Source organism: Emydura macquarii, unplaced genomic scaffold (assembly GCF_026122565.2).
Source record: "Emydura macquarii macquarii isolate MOO-44397 ecotype Brisbane River unplaced genomic scaffold, CSIRO-AGI_Emac_v2 contig_295, whole genome shotgun sequence".
In the NCBI taxonomy this organism is placed as follows: Eukaryota; Metazoa; Chordata; order Testudines; family Chelidae; genus Emydura; species Emydura macquarii.
This window is the reverse complement of record NW_027130432.1, coordinates 1,524,395-1,547,674: the sequence shown is the minus strand read 5'-3', so window position 1 is coordinate 1,547,674 and position 23,280 is coordinate 1,524,395. Positions and strand designations below refer to the sequence as shown.

At 37.8% G+C, this 23,280-nt stretch overlaps 1 protein-coding gene across 6 annotated transcripts in view; it reads right to left on the bottom strand.

Annotated features, from left to right (window-relative positions):
• PHKB (phosphorylase kinase regulatory subunit beta) overlaps nucleotides 1-23,280 on the bottom strand; it is a 173,798-nt gene that overhangs the window by 51,993 nt on the left and 98,525 nt on the right. For all 6 annotated transcript variants that reach the window (XM_067550516.1, XM_067550507.1, XM_067550525.1 and 3 more), the window contains 3 exons: nucleotides 17,764-17,858; nucleotides 4,941-4,996; nucleotides 4,619-4,712 (listed from right to left, as the gene is read on the bottom strand). In XM_067550516.1, coding sequence (XP_067406617.1) covers nucleotides 4,619-4,712; nucleotides 4,941-4,996; nucleotides 17,764-17,858 — 245 coding nt within the window. The remainder of the gene's footprint in view (nucleotides 1-4,618; nucleotides 4,713-4,940; nucleotides 4,997-17,763; nucleotides 17,859-23,280) is intronic.

Genomic DNA, 23,280 nt, shown 5'->3' with positions numbered 1-23,280 from the left:
CTACTCATTCACTAATAGCAGTGGTGGGCTCTGGGAGTCATGCAGCCAGGGATAGCAGCAATGGGAGTCTGATGAGTGCAGTGATTGCAGCAGCCACCACAGCCTGGGAGAAGAGGTCTGCTGATGTACACAAGCTGCCAGAACCAGGATTCTGGCAGCAGGTGGGGAGTCAGTGCCTCCTATTCAGCAGGTTTCAAAAGGGAGGAATGAATTCCTCCAGCCAATGGAGTATGCAAGTGAATACACAAAGAGCACCACAAAGAGCAGGGGAAGGGGCAGGAGCCAAGGTCCCTATATCAAGAAACCATGGGACTCAGGCATGGAGACTGAAGTGAGGAAAAGTGGTACTCACAGGATGACTGGGTTAGAGCCTCCCTGCAGGAGCATGCAAATAGCCCAGCTATTTAAGGAGCCCTTAAGCTATGGGGTTGGGAGCACAAGGGAAGGGGCCAGTAGCACTGCTTCTGGCTTCACATCAAGGATAGCTGCAGATATGCCCAGGAAAGCTGACAAGCAGCTCTATGAAGGGCTGATAGTATTAGTGGACTCACTTTCTCTCATGGGTGAAAAGCCAGGACACCTGCCCACATGGGTAGCTCCTCCCCAGAAGGAAGAGCACTATTGGCATAGGGATGCATTGGAGATGGTGTTTCCCAGCAGGTCCCTGAACTGCAGAGGCAGGTGCCTAAACGGTGGGGTGTACTAGATTATGGTGTGAATCCCAATACCAGGTAGCAGTGTTCTCAAGACAGTTGTCTGCTAAGCACTCCAAGATGGGCTATCAGACACTGCACCCCTCTTTACTGAGAAGGATACAGAGGACACAGGTGTTGAAGCCAGGGGAATGTATGCAGGAGCTGACAGGCCACTTGCAGCCCATTTATCAAAAGCTGTTAAAAAAGTCATTTAGAAGTATGTGGACACATTCATCTCTCTGTTCTTTACAAGCAATTCCTGTCTCCAACCTGAAACTCACTATATCTAATACACCACTTTAATGGTATTTATCCATGAAGGGCATCATGTGAGTTCTCTATTGAAAGCTTGTAACTTATCAATACTGATAATCATTGCAAGATGTGTGTACAGATAATATTTAAGGAATAATGTAACTATATTGAAAATTATGCCCTTATGGTCTTGGAGTAAAAATGAGTCACCAGGGACTCATGTGTCTCTGTGACAGGCCATTCAAGGAGGTGGGATTATGTAACGTATTTAACTGTCCATTGTTGCAACACAGAAAAATCAATGGAAAACCCTCAAAGATACACTCTAAATATTGAAACCACTTGGAAGTAAAAGGGAACATCATAACAGACAGTGGATTGCCATGTCTGTGAGGGCAAGTCAACACTTAAGATGGTGCATCTGCACTACCGTAGCGCTTCAATGAGGACGCCACTAAGTCACTGGGAGAGTTTCTCCCATCAGTGTATTTAATCCACCTCCATAAGAGGAAGTAGCTATGTTGACAAGAGAAACCCTCCCACTGACATAGAGCTGTCTACACTGAGGGTTAGGTAGGTATAACAGTGTTGCTCAGGGATATGGATTTTTCACACCCGAGTGACATAGTTATACAGATGTAAGTTTATAGTGTAGACCTGGTTTCAGTAAAGACAAAAGACTGATTCAGTATCTCATAGGATGAAGACAGACATTTTGTATCCTTTCACTGAGGAAACCTCTTGTTGAGCAGGGATATTTCATGATGTGTGGATACCGGTAAACCTTCTTTTGTTTTATTGTAAATTGCCACAAGTGCTGTGCATTATACAGGAGAAGTGATTTAAGGTAAAACTGGTAACCTGGGGCACACTGCTCCTTTGGTAGCAGAGGAACTGGGATTTCTGTGAGTAGCAAGTGTCAGTGGCTGGATATCACAAGGGGACTTGTGGACTGGGATGTACCTCTTGTTAACCTGCAAGGCAACAGGTCTAACAGCCCAAAGGCGAGTCACTGAGCGGCTGAAAGGCTGGTGATGTTAGGGAGCTACCACAGAGACAACTCCCTTTCACTAGAGGCAGGGGGTAGTAAGGTGACTCAATAGTCCTGGGTATACTGAGAACTGTCACAGAGGATTCAGGATTATCCACCATTATCTTACTCTCGGTTATCAATTGGCAGTCAGCAAAGTTCTCATGGAAAATGAGGCCTTTGAGGACATTTGTTTTGTACTGCCTTTTATTTAACATTCTTTACTATGCAGTACATGTTCCTGACATAGATAAGGCATTGCTGACAGTCTCTCAATTACAGGAGGAAATTTTTCAGGAACTTGAACCATTCACCAGCTGAGACCCTCAGGTGATGCCTCACCAGTTGTCAAGACATAGTTCCTGACAGTTTTAGAATTAGCATAATTCATTGCTCCCCACAGACATCTGGAGTTTACAAGGCCAATTTGGTGGAATCTGTATAATTCGGAGTTAGGGAAGGACTCCAGTGCATCTGCCTCATCCTTGAACTTCAATTAGTAAGAAATGTTGCGTCTTTAGTGCACTGTGGATTGGCTTCATCCACAATATTGGGTCACCTTGATGGCCTGATGTTTTGTTGGAGACTAGCAGGACTTGCTGACCATTGTAGGGAAGGATGTTCCAGAGATGATGGTTGCAGGGAGGAAGAGAGGCTCCCCATAACCATATAGATTGGAAGGTTTACCCAGAGTGTGCAGTTGTAGGATGGAGGAGTTCTATTTAAAGCAGCATTTGTCATGGCCTTTTTGGTGCTTTTACTAAGCTTGTGCTGCAGACAACAGGAGATAGCTCCAGGTGTGCATTAGAACTACTGGATGTGCATTTTACGCAAGGAACAACGTCACTGAAATTGAAGTATTTAAAAACTGATCAACCAGGAAAGAGGGCCATAGTAGAACTAAGGGAATATGCAAATGAAACAGGTAAACCCGTGAATGCCATCAAAGTCTTTTTAGACATATGGGACTAGGAACTAGACCCACTATTCATACACGAGGATGGCAACTATCTGAGCAGGTTTCAGTTTGCTGTGGACATGAAGACAGCATTAGCCTACTTATGTCTCAGTATGCATTCTGGAATGCATTCCCTTAGGTTTGGGGCAGCAATGTCAACAGCATCAGAGAATTTCAACTTCTGGAAGATCCAGGCAATCAAGCACTGGAAATCAGATTGTTATAGGACCTATGTTCATTCTACCAATAGGCTGCTGGGGCACATCATGGAACTGAATTAACTTTGTCATTTGTGACTGCAGAAGACATTGGGAGGAGGTTGATTTCTCAATTGTGCATGGGGCCCACAAACAGACAATGAGGTCATCAGGTGGATCACAACTGAGCTTCAAAGATGAAACTGTCTGCCTTCAGTGGTACAGCAGAACACCCATATTGTGGAATCCACTTATGGCTTTGCTGCACTCACTGATGGCTGAGGTACAGAAATCTGATATCCTGATTATTCACCTTGGTAAAAATGATCTTGACGCTTGCACCAGAATAAATTTGAGAATTAGGATTCAGAGGGATGTGGAATTGATGGCTGGTTGTGGCCATGCACAAAATTGGTTTTGTCAGAGATGCTCGCTAGACAAGTTTGGCAGGTAGCTGTCAAACCAGCCTGGGTTGACAGGGCCCATAAGAACGCAAACCACAAGACTGCCAGGATAATTTTGGAGCCTGGGGACTCAGTGGTCAGACAGAGGGACATCCAATACACTAGGCATAAGCTATAAGGATGATGGACACCAACAGATAGACGTAGGGGCTGGCATTTGGCTTCATGACTTTTTATAGATGCCAGACAGTGTGGGTGGCTGTAGCCATGCTAATTGTTGGTACCGCCAGTAATCAGTTTCCAGTGCAGATAATGGCTAAAATGGCCAGTTCCCTGACGTAAATGAGACCAAAGAGTTCACTGCTGGATCTTGTGTCTATAGGGGAAGAGGAGACTTGAAATTCTTGCAAACTGAACTCCTCCCTTGGCACCTCCTATCCTCCCACACAAGTGGAGGGCAAAAGGATTCAGAAGTGATCTTTCCTAGTGGTAGGCCAAGGAGTGTCTGTCCTGAGATATTGGTTATATGCTGGAAACCCTCTAACCCCACATTCCATCCAAGTAAATGCCTGCTATATGAGACCTGGGGGAGGAGAAAGGGGGGGGGGGGAGGGAGAGAAGACGATATATAGCAACCCTACCCAGTGTTAAATTAATGAAGTTCAGGCCTGCTGCTTAAGTTCATCGCTGTGTTGGTCACTGATTCACTATGTGTCCAGATCAACCTTGACTTAGTCCATGGATCTACTGTATTTTTTGCTTTATTCTTTGGGAGATCATTAGATACTAGCTAGATCAGGTAATAGATCATCACAAATTACATTTTGAGTTATAGTCAAAGATGTACTTAAGTGCATATACAGAACACAGCCTTCAATTATTTGCTAAATGCAGCAACCAGGCATGCATTATGAACCAATAATGAACACTTTGAAGTATCTTACAGTTTAATTAAAATGAATCAAATAGCTAGATAATTCATCACAACATAAGTAGGCATGAGTCTGGTTGTCAGCAAATAAGGAATTGCTTTAAAAAAAGGAACCACACAGATAAGAGATTCTGCATTAATGACTTACTTTGACAAGTTCCTGTTGATCCCATATTTGAATGGGTTCCACCTGTTGGGGAGTCTGTGTCTGTATCCCATATGTGTTCAGAAAAACTTGTAGGCTATAAAGCAAAATAAATGCAGGGATTTAATCACAGCATAACTACAGTGATTTTGTAACTGTCTTGGTAGCAATTATTGAAGAAGCAAAAACATGAATATCATACCAATTAAAATCTGAATTAATATTCTCACTCATGCTTTTCTAAAAATCTGTTCCAGACTGTAGGTCTCTGTCACATTCAATTTTTCCTTTAAATAGAAATTCTTAAAGAAACTAAATGCCTTACCGTTGACTTTCTGCTATCAGGGCAACATGGATCACCAAATCATTTTCTAGAGGCCCCTAAAATCAATAAAAGCAAAAAAGTATTTTTATTAGCATAGCTAATAAAAACAGTTTGTTAGCTCAGTAAGAAACAAGCACAATATTAAAAGTATTTAAACAGTTCATAGATATGATCAGCATTAACTCACTGCATTGCTGCTTCTCCCTGCTCTCACTGCCAGTTTGACTGTGTAGATAGAACACAGATAAAACACTATAGAACTAAAAGCCATAAACCTCACAACTAACTAAATGGCTGTACTGTCAATAGTATTTTGAATGATGCATTGTGGAGAGTTTGGGACAGATTCTTCTTTTGCCACCATTTACAATTTTGTAATGGGAAAAAAGACAAAATCATGTATGATTTATTTAAAAATTGTTATATGTAGTAAAAACCCTTCAGTATATATCCCAGAAAAAATGCAGTTATACTACTGATATTTTTGGCATTTTCCATTTATGCCTACTATAGCATACAATTATTTTGATATACGGTGTAGACCTTGTAAAGAATTAATCACCCAACTAACTGTATAACTGATATAGTCTTCATAAAAAAAACCCAAAAAACTAACACACATGCACACACATGCATGCGCCTGTGCACACCCACACCATGATATGCAAGGTGATTGTTTTAATATTTTAATCTGAAGTATTTTTGATTGGATAGTTGTTACCTGAATTGTTGTATGAAAGATATATTGTACTTTTCAAAAGGGTAACAATACTTCTAATATTATGATTAATTAGATTATTAAGAACAAAATAAGTGACAGTACTTTGATAAGAGGAAAGACATGCAAACAATACTGAATTAAACCGTTTGGGTAAAATTCTGACCCCACTAAAATCAGTGGCTAACTCCCAGTGACCTCAACAGGGCTGGGATGTCAACATCATGTTTAACTGGCAACATGCTTCACTGACTAAGGATGTAAGATGTCTGGGCTATTCTCATTTATTTCCTCCATAGCATTCAAAGTACTCTATATACCTTCTGATTTTTTTGTGAAGGGGGAGGGTGAGGGGAGAGAGAGAGGGGAAGTGCTATGGTGCATCTAGCAGAAGCAAATATAGTGTTATTTCCAAGATGGTTCTCTGTGACAGCAGGTTTAATCGGTAAAAATGCTCATTTGGAATTTTAATTTTAACAGTGTGAAGGAAAACTGAGTAGAATTTGCATAGCAAAAATTAAGTTAAATTATGTTAACTTTTAAAAATTTTCTATATCCAAAATGTACCATAATTAGTTTTTCCTTATAAGTCTTTAAAGAAAAAGACCAGTTCAGGCACTCATGACTCCTCCAAATCAAGACATACTGGCTTTAGTCACAAGAGGAAATCTTGATGTATTTATCTTTAAAAGTACATGAATGGCTTCTAATAGAGGTTGCAGAAGCACCATAACCTACAGTTTTAAAGCACACAACAGTTTTTTTCCCCCAAGAGAAGTATTATATTGTACGCCAGTGGCTTTCAACCTTTCCAGACTATTGTACTCCTTTCAAGATTTGTCTTGCGTACCCCCAAGTTTCACCTCACTTAAAAAGCTACTTGCTTACACAATCAGACATAAAATACAAAAGTGAAACAGCACACTATTACTGAAAAATAGTTTACTTTCTCATTTTTACCATATAATTATAAAATAAATCAATTGGAATATTAATACTGTACTTACATTTCAGCGTATAGTATTTAAAGCAAGATAGACAAGTCATTATGTATATGAAATTTTAGTTTATACTGACTTCGCTAGTGCTTTTTATATAGTCTGTTATAAAAGTAGGCAAATATTTAGATGAGTTGATGTACCCCCTAGAAGACCTCTGCATATTCCCAGGGGTATGTGTACCCTTGATTGAGAACCACTGATGTACACTATGGGAGCCAGGATGACTAGTTGGAAATTCAAGTGACGTAACACCTTGATAACAAAACAGTATCCTCAACAACACCAGGGTGCTCCCATGGGCTAAACAAATACTATTTGTAAAGGTATTTTAAAAAAACAGACAAAAATAACTTTCTTTTTGGAAGATAGTGTAATAGATCACTGTAAACTTTACGTCAGAATTAGAAATGTTTTATGGAGTTTCTTTGCTGCTCTATTTCTATCACAATCATGTCAGAGATTGAGGTTGTTTGTTGACATTGAGACTATATGAAAGTCTGCAGAGAGATCTTTGGATAGGATTTCTGTGCCAACTTACTATGTTTAGATTTGTGCACAGCAGATGGAAGGAAGAAAGCAGGTTCTAACTAGAATTCGTTATTTCTATTTGACATTATCTAAACTAGATTTTTGATGCTCAAATATACAGGTAAAATAATTTTTATTTATACATTTTAGTACAGAACTCTAGAAAATTATGTCTAGGACAAAAACAGGATTTTATTTAAAAAATAAATTGCTGATCCCTCATTTCTCATGTAAATCTATTCACTGGTATGCAGGATTTCATGGATTACTGCACCTGATGAAGTACTTTATCAAAAGATGCTGCAATTTTTTTCTAAGTGACTTCCTGTTTCAGTCACTTTTATTTTCGAGGACCTGGCTGTGTGAAAGTTAGATAGATTTTCAAAAAATATTGTGAGAAACTCAATATAGTGCATTTAACTAGCATATTACGGCTATATTTTTAGCAGAAAGCAAATACCTTAGTCTTTTAGTGTGTCAAGGTCTGGAAGACAATATCAAGTTATAGATCTAGAATGTGCCACATCATACTCTAAACACTGTTAGAACATTCACAGTTAGCAGATTAATGAAATACAGCCATTTATCAGTCCTCCTTAAAAATGACAGTGCACTGTAGCATTAGCTATTCATATTCAATCAAAGTCGAATAAAGTGGATGTCAGTGTGATGGAATGTACCCCTATATTCATACGCTATACATCATAGTAGTAATCGTTGCACAAAAATATACCTTGTGAGATATCATTTGAAAACGAATACTTTGCTGGCCAATAATATTATGATGAAACATATGTAGCAATATTATATGTAAAAGTTATTAATAGAAGCTGAAATTAGTTCTGAAAAGTGTTTACCAGACAAGTCTGGGTAAACCAGTTTCTCAAAGACAAAGGACAAGCTGATGCCTCTAGCCAGGTGTCGTCAAAGTTGATGGACCTATCAAGTGGCCTTTTTTTGGGCAACAAACGGGGGCAGGAACAAACAGATCTGCATCTTAGCAAACAACAGTATGGAACCTCTTTCATCACCAGATGCTTTGTCTCCATCCTCACAGCAGAAATGAACATTATCAAGGGTTAACACGCAGGAATGCATTTCAAAGGATGACTGAACTATAAAAATGAAGGGCAAAAATACCTCAAGTTATCTCACCCCATCAATCTCTTTCTCTTTCACCTAAGATGACAAAAGAACCAGCTTTTGGACTTTGGGAGAAGATCGTGGTCTGAGAATTTGGTAGCAATGTTGCTGGAAATGTGTGATAAGGATTTCACCTTGAAGCAAATATATATGTTAAGTTTTAAAACTAGGAGGCATTTTCTCTTTATTTCTCTTGTAGCTATTTCTGACTTTAATGACTTATACTTGTACTCGCTTAAAACCTATCTTCTTGTAGTTAAATCAATTTGTTTTAATCTTTAATCAAAACTAATCCAGTGTGTGAACTGTTTGGGGAATTTCATTTAGGGTAGCAAACTATTGTACATTTATCCCCTTAGCGGGGCAACAGACCTAATATACATGGACTGTCCGAGAGAGCGCTGGACGGTGCAAAACACATTTTGGGAGAAAAGTCAGGACTGGGCGTGAGTTGGGGTCACCCTGAAAGTGTAACCAAGGCTGGTAGAAGCCAGAGCATGACTGATGTATGGCTGCAGCTATACAGATAAACTCAGGGTGTTAACTGAAAGGCTGTTTTGAGCTGCCCAGGTGGGAGCTACAGTAGCAAAACATTGTGAGGCACCCAAGTTGGCAGGACAGGGGTGATAGCCCCTTACTGGTCTGGACTGCACCCCAGAATGTCATAGTCAGTACTCAGATATTGCTACACAATTTATGCCCAATATGTCCAGCAATTTTGCTGGTGCAAATTTCTAGAAGCTCCTCAAATTAAAAAATACATAACATTTTAATATAGTGTTGGCTATTTTGAACAGTGATTGTAAGCTAAAAGAACAGAAATATGCCTAAGATTACAGCTTCCCCAGTTGGAGTCAGAAACAGGAATAAGAGACTTAAGTCAAATTTAATTTCTGTACTCAAAATATGTAGGTGTGATAAAGGTTTATGCCAAGTTTGCACTACAGCTAACATTTACAGTAGAGACAGGACCAAAAAAATGCAGGGAGTTAAGAGTATTTGGTTTTGGAGTAGAGATCACATCTTAAATACAACAGTCAGATGCTCTGTGACAAATACTGTATATATCACTTATTGGGTGAAGGAAAAATCACCCACAAAGAAAAATAATGCTTTTTGTGCATTTGTTTGCTTTTAAATCATTACTTAGCATTTAAAAGTTTACATGAAACTCTTATTTTTTTAATTATTCAAGATATGCCACAGAACTTCACACCAACATCACTCACATCTGCAGTGAAATTTTAAGATAATATATGCTATTAGAAAATACATACACAGTGTTCTGAGTCTCTCTCTACAAGGATTAACTGCTAACGTGGAATCCCTCAAAATGTGTATAACATGGATATTTATCTTTTAATGTCAAATTAGATATGCCACATCCTAAAATGGTTTAGATAATTAAAAACAAAAACAAAAACACCCTTCTCTTATCCTCTAGCCATTCCCTAACTTTCAAATACGTACATGGTCAAATTCAATAGAGTTACACCATTGGTATATTAGGCTTACTGTTTCTAGCTTGTTCACTGTTTCAAGAGCTATCTAGATCTAGTATAGTAGTCAGTCAAATGCCATAAAAATGCAGGTGGTATAAACAAACATGGACTATAATCCAGATTCCGTTTATCTTGGAAATACTTGTCTATTTATCATTAGTGTAATCTGTGCTGCTTCTTAATTAATAAATGATTTAAGTAAGAAGTCATTTTGAATACCCTCCCCCAAATATTAGTAATGGTGGCCTCAGTCTCCAATTCAAAAAACAAACACCCCAAATCAAACAGAGTATTCTCGCTCGGTATGTTCAGGTTAGAGAACCTCAATAATTGAAGCTTTGCACATACTCTTGACCAGTAACTGAATTGCTCAGAGTAGGTCAGTGTAATCAGATTTTGATTTTTACAGCTGCATGTTATAAACAAAATAGCAAAACATCAGCTTTCATACGCTGCAAAGGGAAACCTTGAAATGACTGTCCCTTAATACATCTTTTAACTCTACAATATGGTCCATCTCATTCACTAAAATCTCCAAATTAAACATTATAATCAAAACCATGTTACGATCAATTTGGTCTAGTAGGTACAAAAGGGGACCACCAAACAAGCTTTTGCAAAAAACAATTACTTAAGAGTTATTGACAACACATGTGACCCACCTACATTACAAATACAGTACACGTGTGAAAAAATATATATAATTAAGTTCTCTATTGGGAAATGAGGTCCAACAGAGAACACTAAATAATGACCAGAGGTCACTACAAAGCAAAATATGGGGTATACATGAAAATATTAGCACAAACCAGAACTGCTTAGATTGCTGTGTCATTCGTGTTTCTACTTTGGAACAGAGTAAAAATCCTCTTTTGTTTGTGTAACAGACTAATTCCATATTGGCGATTTCACATTATGTTCTACAAACAGACCTTTTGTTGCAATATACAAAAATAAAATGTTTAGGGATTAATTAGGAGAGCTAACTACTACTGCTTTGCTATGTAAGCTAAATAATTATTATTATATTTCTGTATTGAAGCATTTTAACACCATCTTTATCATACTACTCATTATGCTCTACAAGCATTCTGTGACATACAGGTTTTGTAGGATTTAGGATGAGTGATATAGCTTTAGCTATAATGACAACTAATGCCTTCCATCTAGATAATACTCCATTTACAAAGCAATCCTTTATAAATCACTTAATCAGAGCAAATTTTTATGTACTACTTAACATATTGTAGGTCTTAAACAACAAAGAATCTTCAGGGACTAAATTTTCATGCAACAACTTAAAATAAGTTATCCTAAAACAGAGTTCATCTGCAATACAATGCTAATTCTTGGGACCTAAGGGAAAAGTGTGTTTTGAAGATTTAACAAAAATTTTGCTTTCAGTTTCTCATTAGGCTTGGTTTGTAAATCCTGCTAGCTAACAGACATCAACAATTTTCACTACATTAGTGCTCCTTTAAAAAGAATGCCAGATTTAATGTAAGGTAATATACAGGTATTATGATATAATCTAAACAAATTTTAAAAATTCTTTTCAGCAAAAGAAGTCTATTTTGACTAAAAATTTGAGACACATAGTACTGAACCATGTACCAGCTTTGTTACCCTAATGAACTGGAAGGAAGAGCTCCTTCAATACACTGACCACACATTTCTTTATCATTATTCACCAAGCAAAGGTTAATTGCGGCTCAAAAACATAGGTGGTAGATATGGGCTAAATACAAATACCTCCAAAATATCAGGCATCTATTGAAACCTAAGATGTGAATCCAAGGGACTCACAGGCATCCTGGCAAGAAAAAAATTGAATATTTATGTCTTATTTATTTGATTTGTTATTTTAATTGTTTTATTACTGAAGGTGGAATTAAATCAAAGTATTTCAAAAACATGCTATAAGAAATTAATCTTAATTAACCAGTAATCTCTTCCGCTTTCACTGGGTTTATTCTTCATATTTTTTTATTTAGAGTTAGCAACAGTAACAGACTAACATACATATGTTTCTGTGCCATGATGGATCTGAATACTGATTGCGAGTAGTCCAGGATGTTAGAAGAGATCACATGCTCATAGATTATGGATGTCACATTTCAAATGATTATGCCCAGGAACAGAAGACTGGAAACGTGGTAATTTTTAAGACAGTCGGCATCTAGTGTCTCTTTCCTGAGAACTAGCCATACGCTCAGAAGTTGGCAATGCTTCAACATGTAAAAACTAATCTGATAAATTCAGAAATAGATATGGTGTTCCAGTCATGGCCAGTATTCTGGATTTGATGCAGTGAGGATCAAACCCTTTGTTTTTGAAGAAGGAAATGTTTACTTTTGCTAGAAGAATCTTATAAACACTAGGATCAAAGACCATAGGATGGACAAATAAATGGTGAAATTAAGAAAAATTAAATGGACACTCTTCCAAGTGGTTATAACTTAACTAATCTCTTGAAGTGGGGATCTTCAGAGGCTATTATTGGAGAAAAGAAAATTATTCACCGGTAATGGTAGCTCTCACAGTATATTTCCCCTTTGCAGTTCCATGATCACCCTAGCCTTGCTCCCCAATTCTTTGGGGTCCTTCACTGGTATTTCAAACAGAAAAAAAATTGGATCCACAGACTTTTGTATAGACTTTCGCTGAAAGTTTGGATCCATCAGAGGATATCAGCATGAACTAAATGGTCACTGATTTCTAGGTGGTTCCAGAGCTGCTGCACAGATAACCACCATTTTGAAGAGCGAGCCTCTGCAGAGGCAATATATAGTGATCACCACTGAAACATTACTATTTACCCACAGGTACCACAAAATTACATCTGAGACAATTCATTAATTCCCTTAATTTAGACCACGGCACTTGAACTGCAGTTATAGGTGGGTAGCCTCTCTCTTGACAGATCTGTTTCCAAAATACTGTATACAAAGAAAGTACATATAGATAGCAATTACAGTTGTCTCTTCTATCTAAATTTTTGTGGAACAAAACTTATGTCTGATTAAGTTGTTTTATTGCTAATGAATGAATGAAATTGCCCTATTTTTTTTTAAATTGAATTTGAATTATTTGATTTTGTTTCAGGAACTCTAAGTTACCAAATGCTCTGAAATAACTGTTTTTTAAAAAAGAGAATGAAATAATTTAATGCATTGTCTTTAATTGTGGGGAAAACGAAAAACCCGTTTTTGGAGACATAATTAAATGAAATGTGTTGTATTCTGGTTCCATATTCCATTTTTACCTGAAAGTGAGAATTAAATAGAGTTGCATACTAATTTTGCATACATTCAGCTAAATTAGATAAAAATGGCATAATCAAATATTAAGATTAACTGTTTGAGCAGATGTAACATACAGAACAGAAAAGCTAACAAGAATAAAACTGAGCAAAAAAATGATGGGGAAGCAAAACCATATGGAAAAAATGAGTGGTATTAATTTGGAAGGCCAGAAATGCAAAGTTCATAAAACAAGCAAAAGGGACTAAATTTTACTAGACTGAAGAAATAAAATGGAAATGGCTGGAATATACTGCAGCAAGACACAATCAAAAGGACCACCGAATGAAAATCTTGGGATAAAAGTGAAACAGAGAATCGGAGGGAAATACAGACAGCTTCCAATAACAGTGAAAATTACTTAAGAATTCTCATGAGTTCCAGAAAAGTGAAAGGCCATCATCTGAAATTTGTTGAAATGGGACACAATCATCAAGAAACTAAAACAGTGCCTATTTTTGGATGTGTGGATGAGACACAAGTCTATCAGTAATTTATATTTCATCACAATGGAAGATGAGTTATGCAATAATTAATGCTTCATGGTAAAAGATCCATGATTAATTTCTTCAAGGGGGTCTCACTGTGCCCCACACACTATCGTGATAATCTTTGTACAAAATATGTCTTGAAAGGTACCATTTGAAAATTAATAGCTCACTGATAATTAATATTCTTGCGTGATATATGTACACGGTATGTATTCAGAATTATGGATATACGCTGGAATTATTACTAAAGTGTGTGTAAACCAAGAATATCAGGGGGAGTTGGTAAACAGGTCTGCCCTAGACAAAGGTATGTCTATTTGCTTCTCTGACCAGCCAGGTTATTTGGCAGAGACAATGCCAATTTCACATGTCAGGTACACAAAGCTATCAAGCAAACAAGTGGGGAAAGAAGACAGCATGGAGTCTACACCCAATAGTAAAGAGAAGTGTGGTCTGGGTTTTACTTTTCAAAGAATGTATTGTAAAGGTTTATTACTCTATAAAGATGGGGAAACTCAAGTGATAAGCAATTTAATCTACTGAGCGTACACAATATTACTGTATTATAAAAGTGTATAGAGCAGTGATCCCCAAACTGTAGGATGCGTCCCCCTACAGGGGCACAGAGGAACTTGGGGAGGAGGACGCACGGCAAGTCTCAGGCTAGCCCTTCATGAGGGGCAGGAAGGAAGTGCCCCCAGTTCCACTCCAGCCCTGTCTCCAGCCCCAGCTCTGGAGGCACGACCGAAAAAGTTTGGGGACCACTGATAGTGAGCTTTTTTTGAAAACTGATGGCATAGTTGTGATAATACATACATTTCACAGTGATATTAAACACTATATGAGGAAATAGATAATAATATTCTCTAAACTGAGAATGCCTTACCTAGATACATTCATTTATGTGCAAGTTTTACATTCACAATCATACACAAAAAACATACATCAAAAAAACATTATTAAGGCTGCAAAGTCAAGCGCTCAAAACTTATTAATTCTGACATTTTTGTTGCGTGTGCTCTGGACTGGCACTAAAAGTATCCACACTGGCTGTGTCTTCATTAGGAACAAAGGCATGTTTTTCAATAGAGTTAACTGAAGATAAAATCCTAATAGAAGACAAGGGAGTCTGTAGTTTTCACAAGAGCTAGCAGGCTGAGTAAGACCATAGGGTTTACTGAAACCTGCTAACTTGTATGAAAACTACTAACTGATTTGACTTCACTAGAATTTTACCCCCAGTTAATAAATTAAGGGCTTGCTTTTTTTCCAAGTGAAGACAAGGCCACAGGAGTTTGTGCTGGCTTAACCGTATTGATTTAAAAACCCATTTAATTTAAACCAGTAAAACTTTTGCATGCAGATAAAGTCCTAATTTAAAAAATGCTAACGTTTTAGAGTCTACATTTACATTACAAGAAATTAGAAAGGAAATTAATTTTGCTCTCCTGGGTTCTGTTCTGCTTACACACGGTTGCAAGGACCTACAGCTAGAGCAGGGTTTCTCAATTAAATTTGGCCACGGAACCCTTTTGAACTTGATAAATAATTGCAGAACCCCCCAAACTCTTAACAGTATTTTTACATATGGGGCCAAAAAAAATGTCAAAACAAGCAAATTATATACAAACAACTAGGTCAGCGTTTCTCAATTAAATTTCCCCGCGGAACCCTTTAGGCTCCGCGGTGAAATTACACTCATACTCGATACCCTCCGCCAAAAAATCCGCGACATCTTTCCTTTTTCGGCGGCGCAGAGAACAGCTGCTCTCGGCGGCGCAATGTCACTTTCTCGCGAAACCCTAACAGTGTTCCCGCGGAACCCCAGGGTTCCACGGAACACCAATTGAGAAACACTGAGCTAGAGGGATGGGACTAACCTGGTCAACCCATGTTTCGACTGCTGTGAAATCAAGAAATATTTGCTCATGTGCAAGGGCACAAAAGCACGCAAGTATTACAGTTATGTGCATTTGTTTTGAAGTCAAAATAGTAAATTTATATTCAAATTACGTGCAACCTTTTGGCTTCTGTCAAGCTGAAAGGGTGAAATTTAGACTTGCAAAGCTTAGGCACCCTGTTTTAAAAAAGGATAAACACTTCTACATTTTACATTGTACAGTACTGTACAGATATTAATTGTTCCTTGTACCAACTCACATGGGTCAGGTGTTATTTTTGTTCCCTTTACTTAGCATTTCATAGTTATGAGTACCTCATAGCCAAAAGAAAAAAGATTTTTAAAAATGCAATAGAGCAAGGTTCACAGCATTTTGTCTAGGGCAAAAAAGCACTCAAAATACTAAGGAACACCTGTGAAAACTATAAACTGCCTTTGAGGAAAGAAATACATTTACACAAATCTCAACCCTACAGGTTTAATCAAATGTGACAAGTATCATTGCCCAGACTGGCAAAAATAATAGTATTTAAACAAGCAGTTATTAAATAAGTCAGTTGCCTCACAATTCTAATAAAGTATCTGTTGGATCAATATAAAAAATGTTATCCACAGTCACAGATTTTTAAGGCCAAAGGGAACCACTGTGATCCTCTAGTCTAACCTCCTGCATACCACAGAACTTTCCTGAATTAATTTCTGCTTCACTGAGGGCCTTATCTACACTACATAATTAAGTTGACCTATGTTAGGTAGAAGTACAGCTCCTGCATTAATTACTGCAGTTTTTCATGTCCACACTGTCCTCCTTCTGCCAATGGTGCGCATCCTCATCAGGAGCTGACAGGCAATATGAGCAATGCAGTGTCTACAGAGACGCTGTGTCACTATAACTACATTGACCTAAGTGCTATGCCTCTCATGGAGGTGGAGGTATTAGGTAGGTGTAATGGGGGACTTACATTGGCAGGAGCAACACTGTAGTGTAAATACTTACAGAGTTAGGTCAACATAAGCTGTAGTGTAGACCAAGCCTATATCTTTGACAGAGCTATCTTCCTTATTTTAATCTGAGAACCAGGGAAGATTTTGTATCATCATAATAAAAAGGAAACAATGTGTATGGTATTTAACTAACCTAAAGCTGATATGAAAAAACAGAAGAAAAAATAGCAAGAACATTAAGACTACATTAAGCATGAGCAATTTTAATGAAATATAGAATGAGTAATTTTTAAAGTATCTGGAAATATATATATGTATATTTGTTACACCTATTATTTCTACTTCTTTCTCAGAAACCCAAACACCTACTTTCTATCATGAGAGAATATAAATGTTACAATTATCTAACAGCTAAACCTTTGTTATTAGGTAACCTTACTTTTTTCATACCTGGATCAAACCCTTGGAAAACAAATAAAGATACCAAACAAACAAATGTAAAACAAACAAAGCAAAAAATTAGTTGGCTCCTCCTTCCCTGTCAGATATCAGTTGCCCAGTATTTCCCACACTGAGTGCTCCAGAAACTAGCAGCCTTGTGCCTAAGATCCTCCAGAGTTTGGCTTACCTTAGGTCTCATGAGGTCCATGTGCCTGGCAGAGGAATGGGAATATAGCAGATAGGGAAGTATGTATGCATTAATGAGAGCCCAACTCCTGCATGTCTTAAGAACTCAATGTAAAAAACCTTTCATACACTTACAACCATAATTCACCTGGAGGTAGAGAGAGGAGCAGGTCTCTCCCTGCTTCCCTCTGCACCTCTTATGGTGTGCAAGACTGTGGACATCTTTGATTGCCACATAATTTAGGTCTAATATGCTTCCTAGGTCATGGGCATCTTGTTTATATCATAACCTGTATCCAGAAATAGCTACTGCATATAACACAATCATCTGTTTCTGTTCACACTACCCAAGTCATTATACTGCTATAAAAGTTCACATAGAACGTAGTTCTCTCCCAAAGCAAGATTTCCTGAGGTTTACGTTTTCATATTACTACATAGCATCAGTTTCTGTCAAAGAGCACACACACAAATTTGAAACAAAACCAATAATCCACCATGACTCAGAAGGATCTATTGATTTTTACTGGAAAATAATTTAAAAATAAATAATAAAGGCATAGTACATCCATTTAATTTTGAAAATAACCTGAATTCTGACATAGTATTGATGATGTTTTGAACTAAAATACATCATCTAACAAATTAAATTAAGCACATGCTTACCTGATTTGAGTATCTCATGCTAACATTCCGCTGATCTTGTGGAGGTATGTAACGTCCTACTGGGTCAATGTCTTTGGGATTTACTAATCCATCAACTGAAAGTAAACCACAGTTGAGACGTTGTTAAATAGTCTGAGCACTTTCAAGGTAACATATATTCTATTGCCAATATTATGTAATCTATTAGTATTACTTTCATTAATGTAGAAACATATCATAGGAATAATAGTATCAGGTCCCGTTTTGAAAGGAGCTCTATAGTCTCTAAAAAGGCAATCATCTCCTAAACTGAAAACAGGTCATTCATCATGCAAACTGGTCAGGTGTTGCCTTAAATCCCTTCCAGTAACAAAACCTCTTCCCATGTCTTAATTTCACCACAGCATCCTACAGCTGCACTTGTTCCTGGATCTGTGCTCATATTTGAAATAAGCAACAAGCCATAATATGCCAGTACCATGAGGGGCTCCTGCCACAATTAAAGTTGTGACCAAAATAGCAAGCTTATTCACCAAGGTGGGTATCTAAGCCCAACAGCCATACATAGCTTGCTTGTGCAGCTACAACAGCACACCCATTGTAACAAGGAAATCATCAGGCGCTAACGGACACTACAAGAGAATGTGAATTTCCCCCATAAACACACGACTCTGCCAGATGAGCACTGCAAGAAAAATTCGCTTCTGATCTCAAAACTGACAGTCACCTATAGCTCTAAGTACGATGGAAAGTCTGAAAACACACAGAACAACTGCACCAACCACATAACAAAGTTTAGTAATATAGTATACAACTGATACCAATATCAAGCTAAATGTCAATAAAAAGAAAAGGAGGCAGTGGGTGCAAGGTCACTTTATTAATGGTAAATGGGGATTGTACTCTCACTCCTTGGAGCTGAATCTTTTATTACCTCACGTAGAAGAGAAGAAATCAACAAGTCAGTGGGATTCAAAACTATGAGTAGAGCAGAGTAGAGTAGTTGAAGAAATGGAATAAGTTTTCAGGTAAGAGAATTTGTGCATAAAATATATGCATTCATCCAATATCATGTTAATCACCTGACCAATCAAACAGTGATGATTCATACTGAACACTTGCACTTAATTGTTAGTGATCAACTGATGGAATTAAAATAATTTTGAAAATGTGTGCCAAATCATTTTTTAACAACAAATACATTTGAGGAAATCCCTCTATGGATATTCTGAGAGCAGAAAAAGCAGCAAAGTAGTCAAATTACTACTTATAAATTGTTTGGTCAGCTATAGTTACTGTACCAGTCTCCTCCTGTTCCTAATGCCAACCCCAGACTAGTTTATTTCACCCTTAATACTCTCCAAGTCAATCAGCCACACAGCACTGAATCTGAACGCTACTCATATCCAGTGGCACCAGCTAAGGAGAGATGCCTGATGAAATGGAAATCTGCATTCCTTAAGAGCAAGAATGAACTCCTAGGCATGCATGGCTGTTCTTCGTGACAAGCCTTGAACCTGCAATGACTTCTGTTAGCATGGACCCCTATGCCTAAGTGCATCCTTATTGAAGACAATCGGGCACAATCAGGCACAGGGATCTGATCTGGTATATCCAATTCTGGATAGAAGCAATAGTTCTCAGAAAGCTGAAGAAAAGTTTGATCTTCAGATCTGTGCCTTAAAACAGTATCAGAGCATTGTAATTTTATGACACAATATTCTAGTGGATGTTTGTACAGGAGTTAATGTAAAGTAGATGATAAAATGGATAAAGCTCTAGAGAAGAAAACAGGAACTCTGAGTGCCCCCCTCCCCACTTCCATCTTGAAGAAGGGGGTGTTGGATTGAATGGGCAGAGGAAAGACAGCAACTACCTGGGAAGAGCCACCATAGGAAAGGGAGAGCATGTGGATGGAAATTCAATGCAATATTAATGGTGATGGTAAGTCTTTAAAGGCTTGTATGTCTGCTTAAGCTTTGAGCTTACACAAACTTCTCAAGGTCTTTCTTTCCCATCCTCCTTGCTCTAACCCCACCCAAATAATTCTCCCTTACCAGGAAAGCTTCTGCATATTTTAAAAAGTTATGATACTCTAGCATGTAGTTTTGGACTGGAAAATAATGAAACATTAATTTTATTATAATTAAACATTTATTGAATACTGAAAATAATGTTTAAAAATAACTAAAATGAAAACAATGTAGCCTACATTTCTCACTGTTTTTATACTTTAAAAAATGGGACAATACTGGAACTAATTGATGACAGAACTTTATAGTTAGTTAAATTAAAATAAATAAAATACACAAACTGAACAAACATAATATGATCCACACTTTAGAACAAGTGACATGAAAATGTACTATATCATTCTTCTGAAGTAGGTAAGGAAAAATATGAACTAATTGAAAATACATACATAGCTATAACAACAACTGGTGATACTTCCAACCCACCAGTGGAAACATAGTATGTGTAGCAAATGTAGATAAAAAGATATATGGTTAAAATTACAGTCATAAACATCTCAAACCCAGAGACAAAAAATAAAGGTGGGTAGAATGTCAAGTACTTTTGATCATAGAAACATCAATCTCAACAAGTAAATCCTCTATCCAGCTAACTGTCTACCAAAACTTCTGAGGTTGCAAAGCATGCTACTTACTTTATTTTTACTACAAATAGGACACTTAAAAGCAATATGTATTCTGAAATGGTGAGTCCCCCAAATGAAGAAGAAAAATTATTTGCAATTTGGAATGCAGTTCTGGGTTTTTTCCCTCATTTGGTCAACATGCTAAAGGGGAATTGTGTTGGTTGACTATGTAAGTAAGTAGGTTCTTGCATAGGTTTCAACACTATCAAAAGTAATACCACTGAATTTCCTTTTATCTTATTAATTTTGATTATACGTACACACCTTGCAAGAAATGAAAGCGAAGTGAATGGGGGAAACTCAAATCTAACTTCATCAATTATGCCATAACCAACTGATGTTATTACACTGCTGATCACTGCTAAGTATGGGTTTATGAACAAAGATTTTAAAAGCTAAAAGCAAACAATAACCAGGTGAGCTTCTGGAGAGTGCAGTGAACAGGAAATGGAAATCAATGCTCATCTCATCATCTTTGAGGGATCTGTAGGCAATGGAGATTCCCTCGCCCTCTGGGGAGATTTCATGCAGTAGCCAGTGGGTCAGTACTGTACATGCCCCCAGTGGGATCCCCCTCTCCCTTTTTGATGGCCACAGTGGGTGTGTATGGGACAGGGAGAGGGAGAGAGTGCTGCTTCTCTCTAGTTTTTTCCTCTCTCGTCTTTTCCTGTGCTGTGAGGTGTCCTTTCCCATGGCATCTGGGAGCCTGCGTCATCTGCTCCCGTTGCCATTAGAGGGAGGAAGACATAAAGGGCCATTGGGTCAGTTCTCGCCTGCGGTGATATGTAAGTTGCTGCTGATTGCTCTTGCTGCTGCAAAAAGCCATTTAATGCTCTGCTCCCTCGTCGAAGGAACCAGACCTCTTGTGGTATCAGAGGCTGGGCTGATCATCAGGTTTTGTTTGGGATTTGGAAGGGATTTCTCCTGTGTTGCACAACTGACAAACTGCTACATAGGTTTTTCTACCTTCCATCTGGCAGCCTGAAAGTCCAAGTTTTGGGTTTTAAATAATACTCGTCATAACTTGGGTGGGTTCCACTGAGATTGTTAGGTTAAAGAGTCCCATCTAAGGTTCCTATAACCCAACAGGCTGCTTGGGCATGGGTTCTGATCATGACATTGCATAGTACCACCATGTATCATGCACTCTGTGACTCCCCTCATCTCATTTCTCCCCCTTCCTTCATTGAGGAGAAGAAAGGGTTGGGATTCTGGCTTCTAGCCAGGATCCGTGGGCAGGCCTGAAGGTGTAGAGGGGACAGTGTTCTTGTACCCTGCCCTCAAATTTGTAGATCCTGGGGCCATTGGTGACCAACTGAAATCTGCACTGGAACAGCCCTACCCAGGTAGTTTGGGAAGTGGTTCCCCATTGGTTAATAAAGTTATGGCTTCAGCATTTAACTATATTACGGTGTGTGTGTCTCATTGTTTATATGTCCGCATTAATGTGTTTAGTGAAATAGGGATTCTGTATGGCCACTACGAAAGGGGATGTGTGCATATGTGCGCATGTGTGTGCGTGTTTTAGTCGGTCACATCAGCTACGTTACTGAAATACTTGTCTTTCATGAAATGATCTAGGGACTGAAAAGAAAGTAATACTCAAAACATAAAAACAAAAATGACCAACCACTGCTAAGCATCAATCCCATCATATCTAATTAACACACTGTTGCATTTAGTCACAAAAATCAATTTGTTTTTCAAGGAAGCTTGCAAAAAAATATTTAAGAGACAGACACCAGCGAATGTAAAGCGTAGAGATAAATTATGGCATAATTTTGAGCTCCTGGCTAGAGTTCCATCAGTTAATAGCACGACAGATTTTATTTTAGCTTTGAAGCAGAGCAAAGAGCAGCTATCACAAACTGATCTCATGCCTGGGGTTCTAAAAGGACAAAATTATAACTAAATACTGTTAAACCTCCTTTGAGATATGGCAGCTCCAGAAGGTGCTATTAATAATCATCATTCATTTTGCATATATTATTTCCATTATGGAGTGTTTTCTATAGGAATAAACATGCGTTTATCCTACAGAAAGAAAATGCAGTAGATAGATAGTCGATAGATAAGGAATTTGAAAAAGTGCTACAGCTAAGACGTAAGAAGCATTTATAATTTCATTTTAAATGTGAAGCAGCCTACACTATGAAACAAATCTTCCTTGGGTATATGCTACAGAGAGGTCATATTGTATCCTCACGTTATTCATGAATGAGCCACTAATTTGGTATAGGATCTTGAAAAGCACTATCGCAGTTTGACTACCAGGAAAGCAACTAGTGGTAAAAAAAAAGCCAACAGATCTGCTGACTACATCAGCTAAACCAAAAACTTCAGCAGGAATAGAAAACGGACACTGATTTTGAAATGAAAATGCTCCTGAATACAGTAATCTACAATGGGTTAAGATATGTACAAACAATCCAAGTATTAATAAAACTAACTGATTTATGAATGCACAGGATAAGAGAACATAATTCAAAGAAAGCTTTTTCCTGGGCTCCAGTACATGTACATTTATATCTGTAATGCTAAACAGAGTCACGTAAGTTACTTACTTACAGTCATAATCAAGCCATAAGCTAAACTATTCTGAAATCAATTACTTTTTCGCTTGATGCTTTTGAAAAGCAAGAACCATGTTCAAAGTGTTGCTCTATGCTACTTTCAATCTAGCTTACATTTGTATTTAAACCGATCAGTGACTGAAAGCACTTTTTAGACTTACACAAAGTCAAAATCATTTCTATATGAAGTCACTTACACATTAATGCACAATTGTTAGACTTGAGCTAGAAGTACTTACAGTACTTACTCCAATATCCAATAATCATCGTTAGATTTAAAACACCCACGTCAGTGAACATGCACCA